General features: G+C 40.3%; 1 protein-coding gene across 9 annotated transcripts in view; it reads right to left on the reverse strand.

The window, feature by feature from the left end:
* The window catches only part of GRIA3 (glutamate ionotropic receptor AMPA type subunit 3), a 290,604-nt gene that overhangs the window by 45,097 nt on the left and 224,769 nt on the right, over positions 1-20,738 (reverse strand). For all 9 annotated transcript variants that reach the window (XM_044234397.1, XM_044234395.1, XM_044234396.1 and 6 more), the window contains one exon: positions 11,609-11,807. In XM_044234397.1, coding sequence (XP_044090332.1) covers positions 11,609-11,807 — 199 coding nt within the window. The remainder of the gene's footprint in view (positions 1-11,608; positions 11,808-20,738) is intronic.

A 20,738-nucleotide genomic window follows, 5' to 3' on the forward strand; every position in this document is an offset into this window, starting at 1 on the left:
CCCCCAACACAGTAGCTCTGACCCCTTAATACCCCAGAGGTTACATAGGGTAAGAGAAGGAGGGAGGGCTGTTAGCTTCTGTCATGCTGGCGGGAGATTTCAAGCTCCTGAGCAATCTCTACAATCTGTTCCATTGTTTTCTTTTTTTTTTTAAGATTTTATTTATTTATTTGACAGAGATCACAAGTAGGCAGAGAGGCAGGCAGAGAGAGAGGGAAAAGCAAGCTCCCCGCTGAGCAGAGAGCCCGATGCGGGGCTCTATCCCAGAACCCTGAGATCATGACCTGAGCTGAAGGCAGAGGCTTTAACCCACTGAGCCACCCAGGTGCCCCTGTTCCATTGTTTCTTTCTCTTTATGACATTTCTTGCGTCCCTGCTGCTTTCTGGTTTCTATTGCTTTTGTTTTTCTGTGCTAACTAGCACCTATGGATGTTCACTGAAAATCTTCCAGGTAGGGCCATTGGAGGTAAGATTCTCTGAAGCCTCTATGAAATCACTAATATGGCATCCCTGACCACGTGACACCCAGTAGGTTAGAGAAGGAAAGAGAGAGGGAGGTAAGGGGCAGTTAAAGGAAAGTAGGAAAGCGTTATCTTCTGCTTCTGTCCCGTTTTTTCCTAAGAAATTCCTCTACTTACAGCCTTGACCTAGGTCATACTGATGGAAATCTCCACTGATAACCAAGGCCTGGACATGGCCACCTGCCATACTCTAGGATGGGAAGATGGAATCAGGAGCTTGCTGAAGGGTCCATAACGACACTAATACAATAGTCCTGGTCAGTCAAGACCTGTTTAGTAGTTGAGCACTGGAAAAGGGGGGGTGTCCTAAGGACCATAGGAGATAAGAAACATTCCATGGCCTCTGGATATTATTCTGCTGTAGTGTCATTTCTTCCACCCTTTCAGGACTTTCATTGTCCATAGTTTCCAGACAGATACCATTGCTGAGCTTCCCTAAGGATTTCTGTCTGCACTTGGGGCATCCTAAAGCCTCAGATTCAAGTCCCTGAAACAATCATCTTCCAATGGTCCCTGTTGACAGAGGAAAGTTTGTCCTTTTTCTCTTTCCCTGACAGGAACACTGGGAGGAAGAGGCTAGTACTCAGCCAGTCAGATGTGCTCCTTCTCAAGATACTTCTTCCTGCCAGACAGGCCCTAGCTATTTCTATTTGGGCTTCTCTCTGCTCTATAAGTCCAGCCTCCAGCCTTCACCCATTATCCTTCATGTAGGATTAATAGAAAAAAATCAAATCCAAATCATCAAAGTAGAAATTCTCTTCTATGTTATATAGTCAAACATTCTTCAAAGAGTGGCTCTAGTCATCTGTGTTGGAATCACTTGGGGTGCTAGTTTAAAAATGAAGATCAATAGAATCTCTGAGATCAACACGGCAGGAGGAAGCATGAGGCCTAATAATTTGTGTTTTAAAATAGCTCTCCAAATGATTTTATATGCAACGGTATTAGAAAACATTGCTCTAATGCAGCCACTCATTGGATTATTGAGTCCCCTATTCAACATCCCTGACAAGTGGTCATTAGCCTATTCTTGAATCCCTTCAAAGATGAACAGCTCACTAACTATGGAGGTAGCTCATTCTATTTTTGGATTGCACTATGAGAATGTTCTTTTTACAATGAGCCAGAAATCTCTATCCCTGTAATATCCACCCTCTGAGTTTTGTTCTGTCCCTTAGGGTCCCACAAAACAAGTACAATTCATCTTTGAAATGTCTACCCTTCAAATATTTTTAAGACATTCTATCCTAATATATTCTACTGCTGCGTATTTTCTTCAGGCTAAATAGTCTCAATTCTTGTGATGTGAAAAACAATCTTGTAAAAAATTGTAGACTGGTCCCTGTAGGTCAGAACTTTGGGCAATTCCAGATTGGAGTGTTTTAAGACAAGATCAACGCAGAACTATGAGAAGCCATGGTCTTCTTGATGTCAACCCTAAAAATATGAAGGTGTCCTCCAAGCACTTGTCTCTTACCTTTGACAACTTTCTATAGATCTGTATTGCATGAAGGTATCTAAGCCTCCTTGAATATATTTGTATTTCTTGTCAATCACTGACCATGCTATCTTCAAAATTTTTGCTTATACAATTGGCTGAAACCCCAGGCCGAGACAATAAAGCAAAAAATGTTCTTCAGGATTTGGCCAGTGGGGTAGTTTGCTCCCAATGCTTCCATATATAACAAACTTCAGGTATTTGTTCATCACGATTACCCAAATGGTGGTGATGGTGGCGGCGGTGGTGTGTGTGTGTGTGTGTGTATGCACACATGTGTATGTGTGTCTGTCTGGAAGAAAGGGGCAGGATAAAAAATATTTAGAAATTGAACATCAAAACTCTGTGCAAAGGGGTTTTAATTTAATTCTTTTCATGATTACCCTATTAATACGACCGCATTTAGGAAAAGGGCTCTTCATTTTGACTGAAATAATGTCTATTATAGTGGGGTTATTTTTAAATATGAAGGGTTGGTTATGAAATCTTTCATTTGGTATTGTTTGCCAAAGCAGAGATGGATTTTGCTTTTCAACACTGGTTCCTCAAGCTCATTTAAAAGAAAGCAAAGTATTCTTTAGAGAGTCCCTTTTTAATGAACCTCATCTTCACATGCCAAATGTGAATGATGAAATTAGAAATGAGACATCGCTCAGAGGACCCTGGTCTCAAGCAATGATTTCCAATTTACCCGTGGCAGTCTATAAATTGATTCCTACCATGATGCTATTGTTTCAAAGCGATACTTTTTTCTGGGAACTTTTTTCCCATCCTAAATTTCCTCCCCCAAACATATATAGATATACTGTCTTGTACAAACAAATCTTAGTGTGAACACTACAGAAAACTAACAGTCCCTCAGTCAAGAGTAGCCGTAGTCTAACAGGATATAAAGACATGGCCTTGTTGTTTATTTGTTGTTGTTGTTGTTTCTGTGTCACACATATATTCTCACATACCCCTTAAAATATTTTCAAATTCTCTTTTCTGTCCAAATATTTTGAAGATGTCCCTTTCTCCAGAAACTTTTTCTGATTAATTCACCTGAATCTCCCATTTTTTTATACATGGGACTCAGGGATATAGACGGCATCTCCTATTCATTCCCAGAGTGTCTAGGACAGGGTTCCTTACCCAGTGGGTTGGAAAATCAATGCTATTGAATGATGCTAGAAATAGTTTGTGGGTGCCTGGTGGCCCAGTCGGTTAAGTGTCTGCCTTCGGCTCAGGTCGTGATCCTGGGATCCTGGGATGGAGCCAGGTGTTGGGCTGTCTGCCGAATGGGGAGCCTGCTTCTCCTCCTCTCTCTACCTTTTTCTCTGCTCATGCATTCTCTCTCTCTCAAATAAATAAATAAATAAATAAATAAAATCTTAATAAGAAGTAGTTTGTAACCCAGACCAGAGACTCAAAGAAGATGAAATTGAGAGTCAAATAAATCAGGCTGTGAACATATAAAATTTTTTACAAAACTGGAAAGTAAGATTTAGTTCCAGAATTCAGGTTTCTTTAGGCATAGCAGCTAACTATCTTCAGGAACCTCTTCATTAGGGCACTGGGGAGTGTGCAGATAGGAGGTCAGTTTTGGGAATAATGTACAAAGAGATGCCCACAATCAGAACTGGAAAGAAATGCAATAGATCATCATTATCCAAGACCCTCCTTCAGACAAGTAACATTCTCAACCATTTAGAATAGAAAGAAGATGGGTTTCATTCTACCACCCATCTCCTGCATTCTGGTGCAATCTTGCTGGCACATCAGAATTGCAACCCAAACACAGAAAGAGAAAGCATGTTCCCTCAAAGTTTTGTTGCAAGCTGGAATTGGTAGCTAAGATATCTGGGACCCTCCATACACATATGTGATATAGAGAGGACTTTAGGTTTTTTCCAACGCTTACATACATACACATACCTCCCCCTCAGCTGTAGTCCTATATCAAGATGAAACTTTGTGATACTAGCTGAAGGTCTGGCCCAGCATGAGCTACCCAGCCACCCTCTTCCTATTGGGAGAGAGGCATCTATAGCCTAAGAGAAGAGTAGGATTGTTTGAGCAGCGAAGAGAAGGAAGCAGAACAGAAAATGCCCTCATCTTTTGTATCAAAATAGATCCTAAAAGTTAACACAGAGAAACAAAGAATTGTACACAATCCAGCAATTCCACTCCTAGGTATATACCAGAAGCATTTTAAAGCAGAGATTTGAAGAGCTGTTTGTACAGCAATGCTCACTGCAGCATTATTACTTGGATAGAGTTAATCATTAAAAAATTTTAAAGTCCAGAAACCCCTATGTTTCATGCCCTTACTGTGTCTTTACTGCTTTCTTCTTAGATGATGGATTTATGGTAGAAGTGTATTTTCACAGGTGACTAACTCCATTTTGCAAAAACATAACTACTCTCCCTTTGGTGCCTAATTTGATATGGTAGACCCTCAATATTTATTTGCTCGCTGATTAAAAATGTAGGAGATGTTGAAGACTAGAATGAATATGACCACAGGACATCACCTAGTAGATTTTTGAAAAAAAAAATCTAGGTTTTGTTTGTGTGAGTTGCCTTTTCCTTTCAAAAGCAGAGTGCAACCAACAGTTCTAGTTAACTGAGTGTTTTTGTTAGCTGGGTTTCAGGAAGTTGAACTTTTACTTGATCCTATGGTCAATTTTTAGACTTCTGCATGGTGATGAACGAGAATTTAATAATTAACATGCGCTGGTTTGCCAGGTGAACTCAAGGACTGTCTAATTGAACAGATGGGCTGAATTCCTTTAACTAGTAGTGCTAAGGGGATTTGATTTTGTCAGCTAAGGAAAGAAAGTGAGATCCTGAGGTGAATTACTCTAGGGAAGGAGTTTCAGAGTTCTCCCCAAGATCTGGGGATCCTGTGTGGTATTAATTACCTTGGCATTGTCTGAGAGAGTTGGCAGCCTCAAAGAAAAGGATGACTTAACTCCCTTGGGGTTTGTGGGATGTGAAATGCTCTCATAAGCAAGTAGGTTACCTGGGAGGATTAACAGAGAAAGGCTAATGAAATCCATACGGTTGGTTACTTTGGGCAGATGGCCTGCATGTCCCCTTGAAAGCACCTGAAGGTTCTAAGTGGTCTTCAAGGGCAGCTCTGAATCATGCATGGTGAAGTGGTTGAATCTGCAGGTCACCAAGGAATGGCTGAAGACGGACAAAGAAATGAGGTCAGGAATAGTATTTTATAACAGGGTAGGGATGGGATCAGGAGGATGGGGTGGGGGAAGATATGAGTAAGCTTTCTATCTCCTCCCAAAGTCTGGCAAAAACCCACCACTCTTCCACTGAACCAGCAAAGATTATTTTATTTTCTCTTATTTTCTTCTTGGGAAATACCCCTGCCTCACGTCTCCACAGAGCCTTGTCAGGAGTCTTTATGGTTTAATTGTTCTAGTGTTGGGCCCTTACCCTAAAGTCTCCCGGGATTTGGGGTGCCTGGGTGGTTCAGTCAGTGGAGCATCTGACGCTTGATTTCAGCTCAGGTCATGATCTCTTGTGAGATTGAACCCTGTGTCAGGTTCTGTGCTGAGTTTAGAGTCTGCTTATCCCTCTCCCTCTGCTCCTCCCCCTGATCTCTTTCTCTCGAATAAATAGGATCTTTTTTTTAAAAAAAAAAAGTCTCCTGGGATTTATAGAAACTTTCATACTTTTAGAGATCTTTCTGTGATATTATGCTCTTACTAACCCTATAAGGAAGGTAGAGCAGAGAACATTCTGCTTGATAGATGAGGAAACTGACACCAAATGCTTCTTACCCAAAGAAAAACAAGAAAGTCATCAGTAGATGTGGAAGTAGAAAAAATTTTTATCTTCTCTCTTTTTCTTCCCAATTCTATCCAGCCACAATATAACCCTTGGCATATCAGAAATTATACTCAGCTATGAATAATGGAGATTTATGGCATTCATTCTCGTTTTATGGATGTCTTCCTTTTCTTTGCTATCTTATCTTGGATTCTTTTGAGGTTGTCAGAGCATGGGAAAATATCATTTAGAAGTATGTATAGGTTTTCTTTTCTAACTGATCCATCAAGGAATATAAAGACAAAGATCAAGCAGGAGATAATACAGATGCCTTAGCATGTGCTGCACCAGAGGCTTGATTCATGTATAACATCCCCTGTTTCTGTGAACACTCATGCCAGAAAGGCACTGAGAAGGGATGGACAGAGGACCCAATCTGGACTGAGTTCTACCTCTCCCCCATGAAGCTGAGTGACATTCGGAAAGCCACAGCGTCATTTTGCTCCATGTGCTTCCTCCCCAAAGTAGGGGCAATCATACCTATTCTGGTTGCATTGTGGAGTTGTCGAGGGCATCGAATGTGGTAATGCATATGTATATGTGTTGGAAACTAGATTGTGAGCTCCCAGAGGGTAGAGGCCATTTCTGTTTTATTCATTACCTACCTGACCTTCATGTTGGGGTTGTACCATGGGGTGTACCCACAGATTGAAAGGTGTGGAGAAGGAGCAGCATAAAAATAAGCACTATCAGCTGCCCTGGAGGTGTGATCATCTAGTTTCCTGACATGCCAATGTTTCAAGTCAGCCTCTCCCCCAAAATAACCTCCAAATATGGTAGAAAACCCTGTTGAGGTGTTTTCATGTGATTTGGCAAAAGACAGGCAGAAATTTAATTTTGTGTACAGAGATGGGGCCTCAGTGCTTAGCCTGGAACTTGGCACATGGAATGTGCTCAAAAAAAGTTATTATTGGAAGAGTGAAGAATACGTAGTAGAATCTAGGACATTATTATTAGCCTGTCTTCATTGCTACACTGTCTCCTTTCTCTTGGAGACAGATATTAGATGATTTGTCAGTTGTGGGCACTTGTCAGGTCAACCAACCTCCACTTCCTTGGAAAGTGTCCTCTTCACCCAGGTCAAGACTTGCGTACAAGGAAGACCTATGGAATGACAGATCCCTGGCTGCAGAGAGCTGGGAAAAGCCAACAGCCATCTGGGTATACATTTCCCTCTTCCAGAGGCCTGTGTGGGCAGGTCTCAGGATCTTCACCTTGTGCTTGGAGCTCTACCTCCAGTCTTGACCTCTGGGGTCTAGCAGTCTTGTTGTGTAATATATCATATAGCATAGGAAAATAAGACTCTTTTTTGATAAGGTGGTATCCCGCCATGTCAAAATCAAGGAACAAATTTTTCCTTTGAAAAACTATCTGGTGATATGTACCACAGATGTCTCTGACCTGACATCCCTCAATGTCAATTCATCTCTAGTGGTTGTTATTATGTGTTCCCTAGGGTGTGGTTTGGCTGTGTCTCAAACATTTGGTCACATCATATGTATCTTCAAAACCAATTAAATCTTGTTGCAGTTGTCCAAGTATGTTGTCTTTCAAGATTGCAAATTCATCATAGTACTTGGTGAGAGAATTTTTAACAAAAGGATTTTACATTTTGATCTGTTTCCTAAGGCTAGGAGATGGGTTATGGGGTCAGGGTGGTCTGTTGTGTACATAGTTCAGTTGTAGCAAAGCATAAAAATTCATATTTAGTTTTCTTGATCATGTCAAAAGGTCAACATACTCAGCAGAGTTGCATCTGTGAGGAGACTTTTCCCCTTTCCCCATATACCCCAAAAGCCCTATAATAGATAACTGAGAAATGACATGTGGTCTCCAACTGAAAATGCTTGTGTGTGTGAGAGAGAGAAAGATTCTCAATGTGTAAGCAGAATCTAAATACTATTAGTAGGGACTGCTTTTCAAATCAGTTTGGAGGGCTCTTCATTTACAGCCTGAATTTAAAAAATTTTAAATGACCAATGACAACAATTACTCAAAGAGTCCTGTGTTCAAACAAAACAGTTTCCATTAGTAACTCAGCTGTGCCACACATGGCATACAATGTCTGCAAGTCAGAAGACAGTCCCCTTGGTGGTCTACAGATAAAGTACAATTCCTCTGTACTGCCCAGGGCCCTAGAGCAACTCACTTTCTCTCCACTCCTCTTCTTTTATGTTTAATTTCTTAAAGGGGTTTAAATTCATATTAAACATTTCATTTAAGAAAACAACCCCCTTTGATCCCCTGAACTGCCTTCAGTGGGAATTTGGTCAAGTCTCTGGAAAAGAAATCAAGCATCATAGTCATCTTGGAATATTGCTAGGGGTCTGAAGGCAGAGAGAACGTTGGAATTGCTTTTTCTCCCAGTGCTGCTTTTTAAACATGAATCTGTATCAGGTTAAATTTCCAAAACCTAGTGGAGAATGATCATTTTGGTGCAGCTTTTGAAATCATAGTGGTATTTCTCTGGGCAATGACAATAAAGCTGTCGACTGGTTTTTTAGGGTTAATGACAACCTCCACTGTTGTTGGGACATTTCATTTTGGAGCTGCTGTCTAAGGAAATCAGTTTGCAAGTCAAGGGAGCTGATGGTAATATTTCAGAAGTCTCTTTCAGCTGCATGCATTTTGCTCAGTGTCCCCCTGTCTTTCCTGATGGAACAGGTCCCTCTGTGCCTATGACTTTATGTGATTGTCAAATAAGAGCTAAGGGTAGCTGGAAAATGAGAGAAACAAAGGAATCATTTTAAAATACCATCATTTTAATGGCAGCCTTATCCAGGACTAGTAAAAATGTCTGCAGGGCAATTAGAAAGGAATTGTATTTTATTTATTTCTCTCTCTTAGTGAAAGAACTAGAGGGCTGGCCCCAGGCTGTTTTATGGTATTACTATTTGGTCCCTGTGGTTTTAGTATGCAGTGAGAATAGGAAGAAATGAGCTCATGTTATGTTTGTAAATGTTGCATGTGATCTCGTTCTATTCTCTAAAGTTCAGAAGGTATGCCATCGGAGGTCCTCACTTTTTTCTGTGTGTGGTGGAGTGACTATTCTTAAAACTGTCTTGACATCATTGAGGGGTGGGGAGAGTGGTGACATGTTAGTTCAGTGAAGTCCCTGAGCGAGAAATGATGTGTTCTGGCTGGCTGTCTTTTCTGACTGATGTGGTTCAAGGAGAGTGGAGTGGAGAGCATGGAGAGGACAGATGGCTTCAAGACCAATTGGTTGCCCCCCCCTGATTATATGAATACCAACCTTACCCTTTGTTAGGTCTATGTGACATTTTCGGTACAAGCAGGCTGAAAAAGTTGATTTTTCTAGATTGCTCAATTTCACTCTTAGATCATCAACCTTTGTGTACTGTCTGAAAGAACTTCCCCACAGAATTCTAACGCTGTCACCAGCAACCACTTGGGGAAACAGAAAAGTGGTGCATGGGAATTAGAAAATGATTTGCATTTTCTTATACCTAGAAATATCCAGTTCCCTCTTTAATCAGATTTTCATAACAGCTTCATTTCCATACGAATTACTCATTGGCTGTAAAGGTCACTAGGAATTGGTGAGCATTAGAAACCACAAACCAATTAGAACGTGGCAATAGCTTTGCTCAGAATTGGATGTTGATTCAAATTGGCTCTGGTAATATGATGTTTTTAAATGAAACCATCATTGAGTGGATTAGCAGACACTTTCCTCGTTTTTGAGCAAGACACAAAATGCATGGGGGTGGGGTCTGGGTGTGGGGACAATGAATATTTGGTCACGTTTTCCAGCCTTAGTGCTAATCAATCTTCCCAGAGAAGGTCCTTTTCTGGCGGTATGGATGAATGGCCTTTGAAAGCTTAATGGGAATTGATGCCATCTATTGATTACTATTTAAAGAACACCTTCCTAATTTCTAATCGTTTTTGAAGGCAAAATGCTTTCCAATGGAACACATATCTCTTATCAGAGTGTCCAAGTCTGGTGTCTTGAAAGCTTAAGTGATCAATTACTTCATACAGCAACTTGATGCCGACTGGCATGCTGTTGAAGGTTGATACCAGAACAGTTTTCCATGGAGCTGATTACGTGCTGACTACTCAGCAGATGGAAATCCCTGGCTTGCTGCCATGTAACCATTTTAATGGTTTTATGCAGGCAAGGGATTATTCTAAGACAAGTTTCTGGGACTGCCATAGTGGTGAGGGTCAAGGCCAGCTTAGTTACAGAAGGTCTTCACTGATGGCTCCAATACTGGGCCCCTCCCTCTGGTTGGGAGTTTTGATCTGGTTGGTAAACAGTGGTAGAAGTGAGAATTGGATATCCAAAGCCAATGAGAATTCTTGAAAGGGTCCCAGAACTAATGCTTTCTTTTTTAGGGAATGAAAACAGTTCTTAGTTAATTGCTATAATTTTAAGAAACGTACTCCTGGTTTCCCAGGAAACAATTGGACAAATCTCATGATAATACATGCAGAAATCTATTTTTTACTGATTTCTTAAAATAAGCTGGTTTTGAACCAACATTTACCCTGGACTTTGAGGAAAGGTCAGTAATTAGACCTGCCATTCAATAACTTGATTATTGGTTGGAAAGACTAAATGTTTCCATTTACCTACTACATAAGTGTCTTCTGGACCATTGGTACAAGCAGTTTTATTGGCAACAGTAGCAGGCAGAGGTGATGTATAGAATGGACCAATTTTCTAATCACCATACTTTCCTACTTGGGGCAACTGAAGCAACATTTGAGTACTTAAATACTCCAGTGGTGGCCTTTCTTTTAGTTCAGTTGGTATAGAACAAAGATCTTGATAGTTTATGTAAAAGTGCTTTGTCTGGGGTGCCTGGGTGGCTCAGTGGGTTAAAGCCTCTGCCTTCGGCTCAGGTCACGGTCCCAGGGTCCTGGGATCAAGTCCCGCATCGGGCTCTCTGCTCAGCGGGGAGCCCGCTTCCCTCTCTGCCTGCCTCTTAGCCTACTTGTGATCTCTGTCTGTCAGATAAATAAAATAAAATCTTTTTTAAAAAGTGCCTTTTTTTTCTATATTTTCTTTCTATAATTTTCTGCTTTGATCTCTTTTTATCTTTCCTCTTGGCAGTGTTTATGCAGCTTTACTAATTTTTGCTTGTGAACACCTTGCTGTTTCCCCACAAAAATCTGGCTGATGACGGGGTGGTGGACATGGAATAAGTGTACTGAAGAAATTAAAGCAATTACCAGCTTCCCTGAAAATGGAATTATCAGCACAGATAGGAATCCTTGAAACAAGCATAGAGCATTTCAATAGGAAGCCACTGTCTAAAATAAAATATGCAATTTGATAGTCTGTCACTCCTCAGAGTCTTAGACAGAGTCACATACCTACCTTCCATGAACTGCTGAGACATAAAATCACTGGTTTTGTAAAAGCTAGAAAGGAGAAGGCATATTATTTGGTTCAATTCCCTCATTTCTCAAGCAAGAGGACGAAGGCCGACAGAAGTGAAATGACTTGCCCAAGAACAAACGGTCCCTGTGTGGCCGGGGTGGAATTCAAACCTGGGAGTTTGAGCCTTGTACTCTTGATACGCCACTTGTTACGCGGCACACAAGTCTTGGTTTTCACCCACAATGAATTGGGTCACCAACCAAGCCGTGTTGTATTTAAGACACTCTGCTTTGATAACATCCCCACACTTTCCCCTCCCTCCCTTAAAAGCCCCATGAATTTGCCTTTGTGGGAAGATCATAAAATAAAAAGCAGCCGATCCAATTCACGCAAAGCACTTACTCGGAAAAATTCTTTGGTTGAACCGGAGTCCAGGGTCCCATATGCAATTTCAGTCTGCTTAGCTAAGTCTTCAGCACTCTCTATAGGAGAAACCATCCTCTCCACAGTCAGAAAAGCAGCAAGATTGGCAGTATAGGAAGAAATTATGATCAGGGTGAAGAACCACCAAACCCCTCCGACGATGCGCCCGGACAGCGATCTACGAGACAAAACAAAGACCAATCCAGACCCAGAGGGGCCAGATTTCAGTTTAAAAAAATCCTTATCTTTATTTCTGGAAAGAGAAGTAGTGTCGGTATAGTTGAAGTAGATGAAGTCAGGGAATTGAAACACCAAATGAAAGTAACACGTTCACAACATCCCATGTCATGGTGACAGATGATGATTGTACATGCATAATGTTCTTTGGGCCTATATGGCTTGCAAAGCAGGATTTTTTTTTAATCCTAGGAAAAACGTCTTCTTTTTACCAGCTCCTACTTGCACTTAAGAACTGTACTTATCAGATTCTCTTCCTGTGTGAACTCTGCTGGGCACAACTGTGGAAGCCTGCTCCCACCTCCTTTAAGGCCAGCGGTTCTCAGCCTGCATGGTAGGATCATCCAGGATCTTTGTAAAAAAAAAAAGAAAAAAAAATCTCATGCTCAGGCCTACCCGACACCAGTTAAGTCAGAGCCTGGGAAGTGGGACCCTGACATACATTGTTTTAAAGCTTACCAGGTGATTACAGGGTATAGCCGAAACTGAGAACCACTGATGTAAGCTGATGTCATGGGAGAAACACAGAGTCAAAAAACCTCACAAATTTGTAGAGAAATGGGTCGGTGGAGGGGTACTCTTCACTTTGCGTTTAGTAAATTTAATAAAAATAAATTCAGTATATTTAATTAAACATTATAATATTTAATAAATAAAAATATTGCCATTTTGTGGAGTCGGTCACCCATGATGCAAGGAGCCATGAGATAATATTTATTAGGATTTTTAAGAAAGATTTTATTTATTTATCTGAGAGAGAGAGAGAGAGCCAGAGAGAGAGAGTACAAGCAGGGGGAGCAGAGGGAGAGGAAGAAGCAGGCTCCCTGCTGAGCAGGGAGCAAAACATGGGACTGGATCCTGGCACCCTGGGACTGGATCCTGGCACCCCGGGACCTGAGCTGAAGACAGACATTTAAACTGAGCCACCAGGTGCCTTATTTATTAGGATCTTAATAAAAATGGCTAATGGGGCTCAGGAGCTTAGCTCCAGAGATCAAAACTCTCCCCTTTCACAAACTAAGCCTTAGCACACAGGACAGGCCTCAAGTGAAGTAGGGAACTACCTGTATAATAGAATTTGCCAGGCACTAAAAGGTTTGTTTCCACCCCTGCCTACCCCCCAACCCCCAAATAATCAAACAAAACCTCACCAGCCTGCCATAGAAACTCTTCGGATTGGAATCACCCTCTGTGTTTTCTTTAGGGGACTTGGTCAAAAGGTTAACCAGTAACTTCAATAGGACCTATTATCACATGATCTTGGAGGAGTCGATGCAGTTAGTAGAGAATGGGACAGAAGATGGGTAAGTAGTCATAAAGGAAAATTCTTAAACGTAGTTCTTAAACGTAGCTATGCCTTTGACACTACGTGGGCGGTTCAGATTCAGTGCTCAAGAACCCGAGTTTCAGTTTCGGATGCATCACTGGTGATTGCAGTGATCTGCAAACCAAGCTGAGGGATCTTGTTCTTCTACATCAGTGCTTCTCAACTCTGCCTGCACATCAGTATCATCTAAGAAGCTTGAGATAAAAGAAAACAAAACACGACAACACACGAAAAAGTGCCTCGGCTCCACCCCAGACCAATTAAGTCAGACTCTGGGGGCGGGGGAGTTAGGCTGAAGCAGCGGCATTTGTACAAAGCGCTGGTGCAGCCGAGATTGGGAGTGAGGGCCTTGCCCCCGGAATGCTGCCCAGGGAGAGGGTGTGCGCAGTCAGGGAGCAGTGAAGGCCCCCGATGCTCAGGGACGGGCTGCAGCTCAGAAGGAGGCAGCTTTGTCTCCTTCAGAGTGTTGCTGAAGGCTGGCTCTGGCTGCAGAAATGAAAATCTGGTCCCTAGGTTTTATAAAACATCGCCACATTATCTCTAGGCTAGTTCTTTGTGTGGCAGAGCTCCATCCTGATTAGGCTCTTCTCTCCCATGCCCAGAAAAGCTCACAGGAAAAGAACCCACTCTTGTCATAAAGGGAAAAATAGGCGTAGGAGCCTGGCACATTGCCAGGCTCTATGCGCCAGGCCCTGTGGGGAGAGGGCAGTTCTGGGCTGAAAGCCGGCAAATCAAGCTCTTCTCTGTTAGTACTTGCATTTGACCACTTTGAAGCAAATTTAAATTTCCGTGTCCCAAGATAAACTTGTATTAGCCTCTGGAAAAATCAGTTGTTTTTGACTTTACATTCTGGTCGAATAGTTTTGGCAGGTGTTTGGATAAATGGTGTTCATTGTTGGTGAACTAAAACAAAACTACGTTATTTTTTGAAGTCTATCATTCCTATTGGTTCCTGGATGCTTAAAACCACCCTTCCTTCTTTATTTTTGAACACGCTTTTTTGCCTTTGAGATGTGAAAATCTGCTTTGCAACGGATTCTTCTAAGAGTTATATTCTCTCAGTATGTCCCTCTGGGAACATGTCCCTTTTAATCAGAAGAGGTAAAAACATTAGGATGAGGCAGAAAGAATGTGTTACACTTCTAAATGCTACATGTTTACAGGATATTTCAGTTATGAATTTGGACATTTATAGTCTTTCTTCATTGTTGCCAGATATATTTAAGTTATCCTCAACTGATCTGACTCTGGAAATAATTTTACTCTATAAAATATTAATGTTTCAAAGTAGTAGCATCTGTAGTAATAGAGTAATAAAAATGATAACAATAATAGCTAACCCTTACCGAGCCCTTCGAGATTGTTCTCATTGCTTTAGGTTGACATGGATCAACTCTTTCAATCCTTCCTCTCTATGGTTAGGTACTATTTTTACAGATTACAAAACAGAAGCATTTTACAGATAAAGAAACTGAGGCACAGAGAGGAGAAATAGGAATAAATAACCTATACTTACACAAATGTAAAGAAATGCCCATATTTTTGTGCTACAAAATAGTCATAGTTTGTCTAAGAAAATCCAAAATGGTGTATACATTATAGAAGGTGCAATTTTCTGACAATAACTGAGAATTGAAGGAAAAGCAAACATGTTTGGCTAATTATTGTTTATTATCTGTTATTATTTTGGAATGGAACTGGGAATGCCATCTTTATTTGGAATGATGGGGTTTTCCTGAGACCAAGGGCAGAACTGATTTTGGCGTATTCCCAGAATCATGGTTTGGTATGGAAAGGGGTGTATTAAGCTGCTGTGAATACCAATCATAGTTAATGTATTGTCTACTTGAGACAAGGAGAAAAATACAGTAATTTATGGAAATTGCATTTGTGCCATTCTATCGAGGCTAATGGATTGTTTCTGTATGATCTAAAATCAAGCCTGCTAATCTGCTGATCTGGTTATTTTGGCCACCGTAATAGGTGACCCAGATAATCATGCGGTTGCTCTGTAGGACTTAGCTGAGATTAGTTGTTGACATAACTGAAAATAAACCTAAATGCAAAGTGGTCATTTTTGTGGCCTCTTGTATACGTGGCTATTGACTCAGGCAACTATGTGCTTAATATGATGATATTCCTATGTGCTTGGAAAATTTTGGTGAATATTCACAGAGAAAGGGTATAATAGTATCCACAAGCCTCAGCAGAGATGGAAAAGGAGCTTCCTTGGAATCTGTGTGAAACGCACAAGCTTGTATTCAACATTCTCCCTTCAAGGCAGCAGTAGCTTTGACAAGAGTCTTGGAGGAATTTCTACCACTTTTTTTTCCTTCATGGCATGAATGCCTAAATCCTTTCACTGAGAAAAGGTACAGCAGAACTCACAGGGAAGAGTTCTGTAAGAATTTTTACATTTCCCTTTTCTCGTTAATGAAACTATAGCCATTTAATAACCCACATTTCACACGGAGGCTATATAAGAATTGACTGATGGGTCAGCCCCATGACATTTTTAAGAGGATCTATTAAAACAAGACAAGACTTTATAGTTGAGTTAAAAAGATATGTCATTTCCCAGTTTCTTTCCCTCCATTAATGTGCTTCAAAATGTTTAACATTCATTTCAAGTAGTTTTGTTGCACAAGACAGATTTTGAGGTTGGCAGAATGAAATGGCTATAAAATTCTGCACATTTAGTATTTATAAAAATGCATTATAAGGAACATAGCATACCTTTTGAAGAAATAAAAGAGGAAGTGAATGAAAGTAGATTAGCAACAAGAGAAAAACAGACATAAAAACACCACAAAATAATATACAATGCTCTCATTATCTGTAATCATATGGAAGTAGAGTTTCCGAGTTAATAATAAAATGTATTTTATGACCTCTGAAATGATAATAAAAGTGAGCTATGTGCTGTAACCTTCAGCTTGTAAGTAAATTTTGAAATCTGCACTTTACTAGCTTCGCAAGATCAAGAACTGAAACTGTAAGCACTTCTCCTGTGCACAAACTCTTCATCGTGCACCCCTCCCCCTGCCCCCGCCATTGTTTCTTCCAAAGTATGTATCTTTTCTACACTCTATTCAATGCCCATTCCATGACACAATCTTTGGCTCATACAGTATTTTCTGATGGGAATAAAAAACCATCTCCCGAAGACCGAGAACTACGGCTTTCAGCCAGAAAAAGTCATAAAATTGTTGCAATAAAAATCCTGCTATTACACCACTAATTGATCCGTACATCACGACTACTTTGAAGAGAATTTGCAGGAGGATGAGACTCTGGTCAGACATCAGCAAAGGAAAGGCTTTTGCTTAAAATGGAGCCTCCAAATCCTGTTTTCTTTGGTCCCATTCATTTCATACCCTTCGTGTCTTCTATTATTTGGCGCGTATTCTCCATCTGACAAAAGGATCTGTGTGTCACCTAACCTGGACAGTATCTGATATTTGTGGAATTAGAGAAGAGTAATGCCTTTGGAATAATATGCACACAGTAATCAGATTCAAGTTAGCTTGATCCCTCCAGTTTCTCTGCTAGAATTCCCCCAGTCCTCCCATCTTCAACTTGGCAAGCCCTTGGATGGCCCTGCAGCTTCAAAGAAAGTCAGCAGGGGGAGCATTTGTCTGGAAGGACCCGGACTTTGGATGGCTTAGGAAGGTTCTATCCAAGTTTTACAAAGGAAATAAATGACATATCTAAAAAAACTGTAACATTCTGTCAGTATCAGTAAATCATTATAGAACATACAATCAAAACATTTGCACGAGGTGTAATCCTTAAGGAGGGCACTATATGGATTCAAGAGGGCAAGTTGTTGGTTATTTCTCATCAGAAATCAGCTCTGTGGCACTGCCTATAATTTCAACTGAATTCCTAAGGAGTTTACGGGACTAACATGCAAGTACAATATTAACTGTTAGTATTTGTGAAGTTTGGGTGGTGAAAAACAGCTAGTTTAATAAGGAAGATAGCTACCCTTTACCGAGAACTTACTATATGCCCCGTACTATGCTTTACATTTTATGGATGAGGAACTGAGGCTTAGCTAGATTTAGTAACGTGCCCTCCTAAGCAGTTACACAACTCCTAAGCAGATTGTGAATCCAGCGAGACCAACTCCAGCACCCGAGTACTTAACCCCTACGCACAACCTCCATCTGGCTACACCTACTGCCAATCTCCCCATTCCCCTCCTGCGGAAGAGGGTTGAGTGGCATCTTCTCATACTTTATTCTCCCAACTGCCCCAAACAAGTCAGTTTGTATAGGGGTATAACCTAAGCTGATCACATTAATTAGCCTCTCTAAAGGTGATTCAGCCTCTAGCTGAATTGTTCACTCTGAACAATTGGAGCAGTTGAAAATATCAAACCTAATATTGAAACAGACTCTTTAAGCTTCCAAGCCTCTGTCAATACATTTATTTGATGGAAATGCAATGATGTTCGGTGTTACTCATGCTGTCTCATTGCTGATTTCCCACTCTTTTACTCTGAGTGAACATACGCCCAGCAGCATTTTAAGTGCTCACTGCCCAAACCTTCCTTTAACAACCGGGGCGGAAGCAGAGTTTCAGTGGAGTTTGGGAGACTGGACACATGAGGAAAGAATGAAACAAGCAATGCACCTTCAGGTTGGTAGTGGAGGCAGTGCGTGGTACAGTGTGGAACAGTTGTACTGCTGGCTTTTAAAATCCCTGTGACCCTGACCTCTACCACAGTATCTCCCTGTGTACAGTTCTTTTGTCTATGTTGTGAACAAAGCAGCATAAAATGGAACAGCATAGGGTGTGGAGTTGGAGTTAGGTTTGAATACTGACTCTGCCATTAGCTGTGTGACAGGGCCAATTATTTACTCTGGGTGTCACCTTCTTCAGCTTAAAAAGAAGTACAAGGCAGCAGTATTTTGAGGATTAAAATCCATAGGATAATGCAGGAAAAGTGCCCGTAAATGGTGGGAGCACAGGGAAGGCTGTTGTCACTCTGCCCTCAGGAAGCAGAAGCAGTTGGGTTAATTTATCTGACATCTCCTCCTGCTGTGATAGTCGGTAGTTCTACTTTAAAATGTGGTCTCTTATAATTCCTTGGATTGCTTCAATTTTGGGAAAAGTCAGAGTGTACAATGCATGTTCACAGTCGGGGCTTTCTGGAGTGTGGCCATTAAACAGAAATAAAGTATAACATTGGCATTTGACATTAAGGCGACCATGAATCTTAGAGCACAACTATGTCATTATCAGGAATTTTGAGATCTGTTCATAGAAAAGCACATTTCAGTGGAATTTTCTGTTATATAATTGAGCACAAATATATAACTAATATAGCTCTCAAGATAAGGAGAAGTAAGTACGCTACAAGGTATAAAATTTTATCAAGAAGCTTAAAGATATAATTTCCTTTGAAGGACACAAAAGACAATATTGAAAGAGGGATCACCCATTTGGTAGAAAATATACAGAGTAATAATTGATTACTCAAAAGCACAAAAAAGAGAATATTTGTTACTCTAGACCAGTGTTATTCCACAGCCTGTGTGTCCTACTGCTGGGTTGAGATGCAACCAGCATTTGAAACATTATGGCATGCTGTAAGGGTAATGTTTGGTGATGCTTATGTTATATACGTGTTATACACATGTGTATATATATGTGTACACACACACACACACACACACACACACACTAAGTCATGACGGAAAATGTATTTCATACTGAGGGACATGGTCAGAAAGTTTGAAAGCCATTGCTCTATACGACAGCATCTAGTGAAGTGTAATGAAATGTGCATCTTGGGGGGAAAAAAGGATTTGATATATTTCAGTGCCACAGAAGAGCCACAGCTTAAATTCTGCTACCAGAAAGAATCTATCCAGCTTGTCATTTTCAGGTCATCATCTTTAAGTTAGTACTAAATGAAGCAATATGCATAAATACTTCTAAAAACAGATAGTTTTGAAGTTTGAGTACACAGAGTAGTATGCAACACTCTGTGGGGATATCACAAATTTAGTTTTGAAAATTTACTTACAGAAACCAATAAAATCTCTAGCCTTAATGACTGTTTAGCATTGCCTCAACACAGATTACCAGCCATGTTAAACTCAATTAGGGATCGTTCAGAAACCCTATTCTCAAGTGAACATTTAAAAAAATATAAGAAAAGAAACTAGCAAAATAAATGAACTCCCAGATAGTATCACAAAATGACACACATTATAAGCACAAAAGGAACAGGGAATGAAATCATTTGGAGTATCTGACCAAGCAGATTGAGAGTGGCAAAAGGTATGACTTAGACAAAAGAGGCGTGTCCCTAAAAAGAAAAGAAAAAGGCTTGTCCCATACACATTACATTAGAAATTTGAAGATGGTTACCCATGAGTTATGCTGCAAAACTTCATTTGAAATGTTTTGTGCTCCAGGTGGATAATCTTAAAATGAAGTATGTTGTAAAACCATAGTAGGTGAACTTCTGAGTCCTTATAGTCTAAATGAAAATCCCCATATGTTTGTATAATAGACTCTAGTCAGTGTTTGGATTAATGTTCATTTTTACCAAAACTACAAGTTTTTATTCTAGAAAAAAGCCCACTTTCCCCTCCCGATTTTAAAGATACCACATTTGCTTACAATATTTTATGATCACAAATTCAACACTGTTTTGTTTAGGTGAATTACCACTTAAACTAAGTGGGTGAGATCTAGGACATTCACATTCAATATTTTCAGTAGCTTCGCTGAGATAAAATTTGCATCTCATCAAATTCACCAGCCTAAGTGTACAATGAATAATTTTAGTCAACTTAAGAGGTGTGCGGCTATTGCCACAATCTAGTTTTGGAACATTTCCCTCACCCTGAAAAGTTCCTTCATGTTCATTTGTGCTTAATCCTGACATGGTCAGGTCACCCTGACAGGGTGAGATTAATGGGGCATTTACGTCATGCACAAAATTTAGAGTGGTGCCCAAATCTCATTAATCAAGGTAAAGAACATTACAGTGCAATATTTAAAAAAAAATCAAGATTAATTAAAAAATCCCATGATGAACAAATATCAAAATTTTAAATAAAGACTGAATTTGCCCCTTGTACTTGCTCTGTTCAGTCTTGCCTGCCTCAGCCTAATCCTCATCTTTCTTAGCTTCATTCTATTCCCTCTAAGTCCCTAGAGGCTTTTTCTCTCTATGGATTTGTCTATCCTGGACAAATGGATCAATGCAATAAAGGACATTCAATAAATAGAATTCAATAAATAGAATCATATAATACGTGGCCTTTTGTGTCTGGCTTCTTTCATGCAGCATCATGTTTTCAAAGTTCATCCATGTCATAGCATATCAGTAGCTTGTTCTTTTTAATTGCTGAATAGTATTCCATTGGATGGATATGCCAATTGTGTTCATCCATTCACTTGTTGATGGACATGTGTGTTGTTTCCACTTTTTGATTTTTATAAAGCTCCTACGAAAATTTATAAGTCTTTGTGTGGATATAGATTTTCTTTTCAGTAAATAACTAAGTGGAATTGACG

The sequence above is a fragment of the Neovison vison genome, chromosome X, assembly GCF_020171115.1.
Source record: "Neovison vison isolate M4711 chromosome X, ASM_NN_V1, whole genome shotgun sequence".
NCBI lineage: Eukaryota > Metazoa > Chordata > Mammalia > Carnivora > Mustelidae > Neogale > Neogale vison.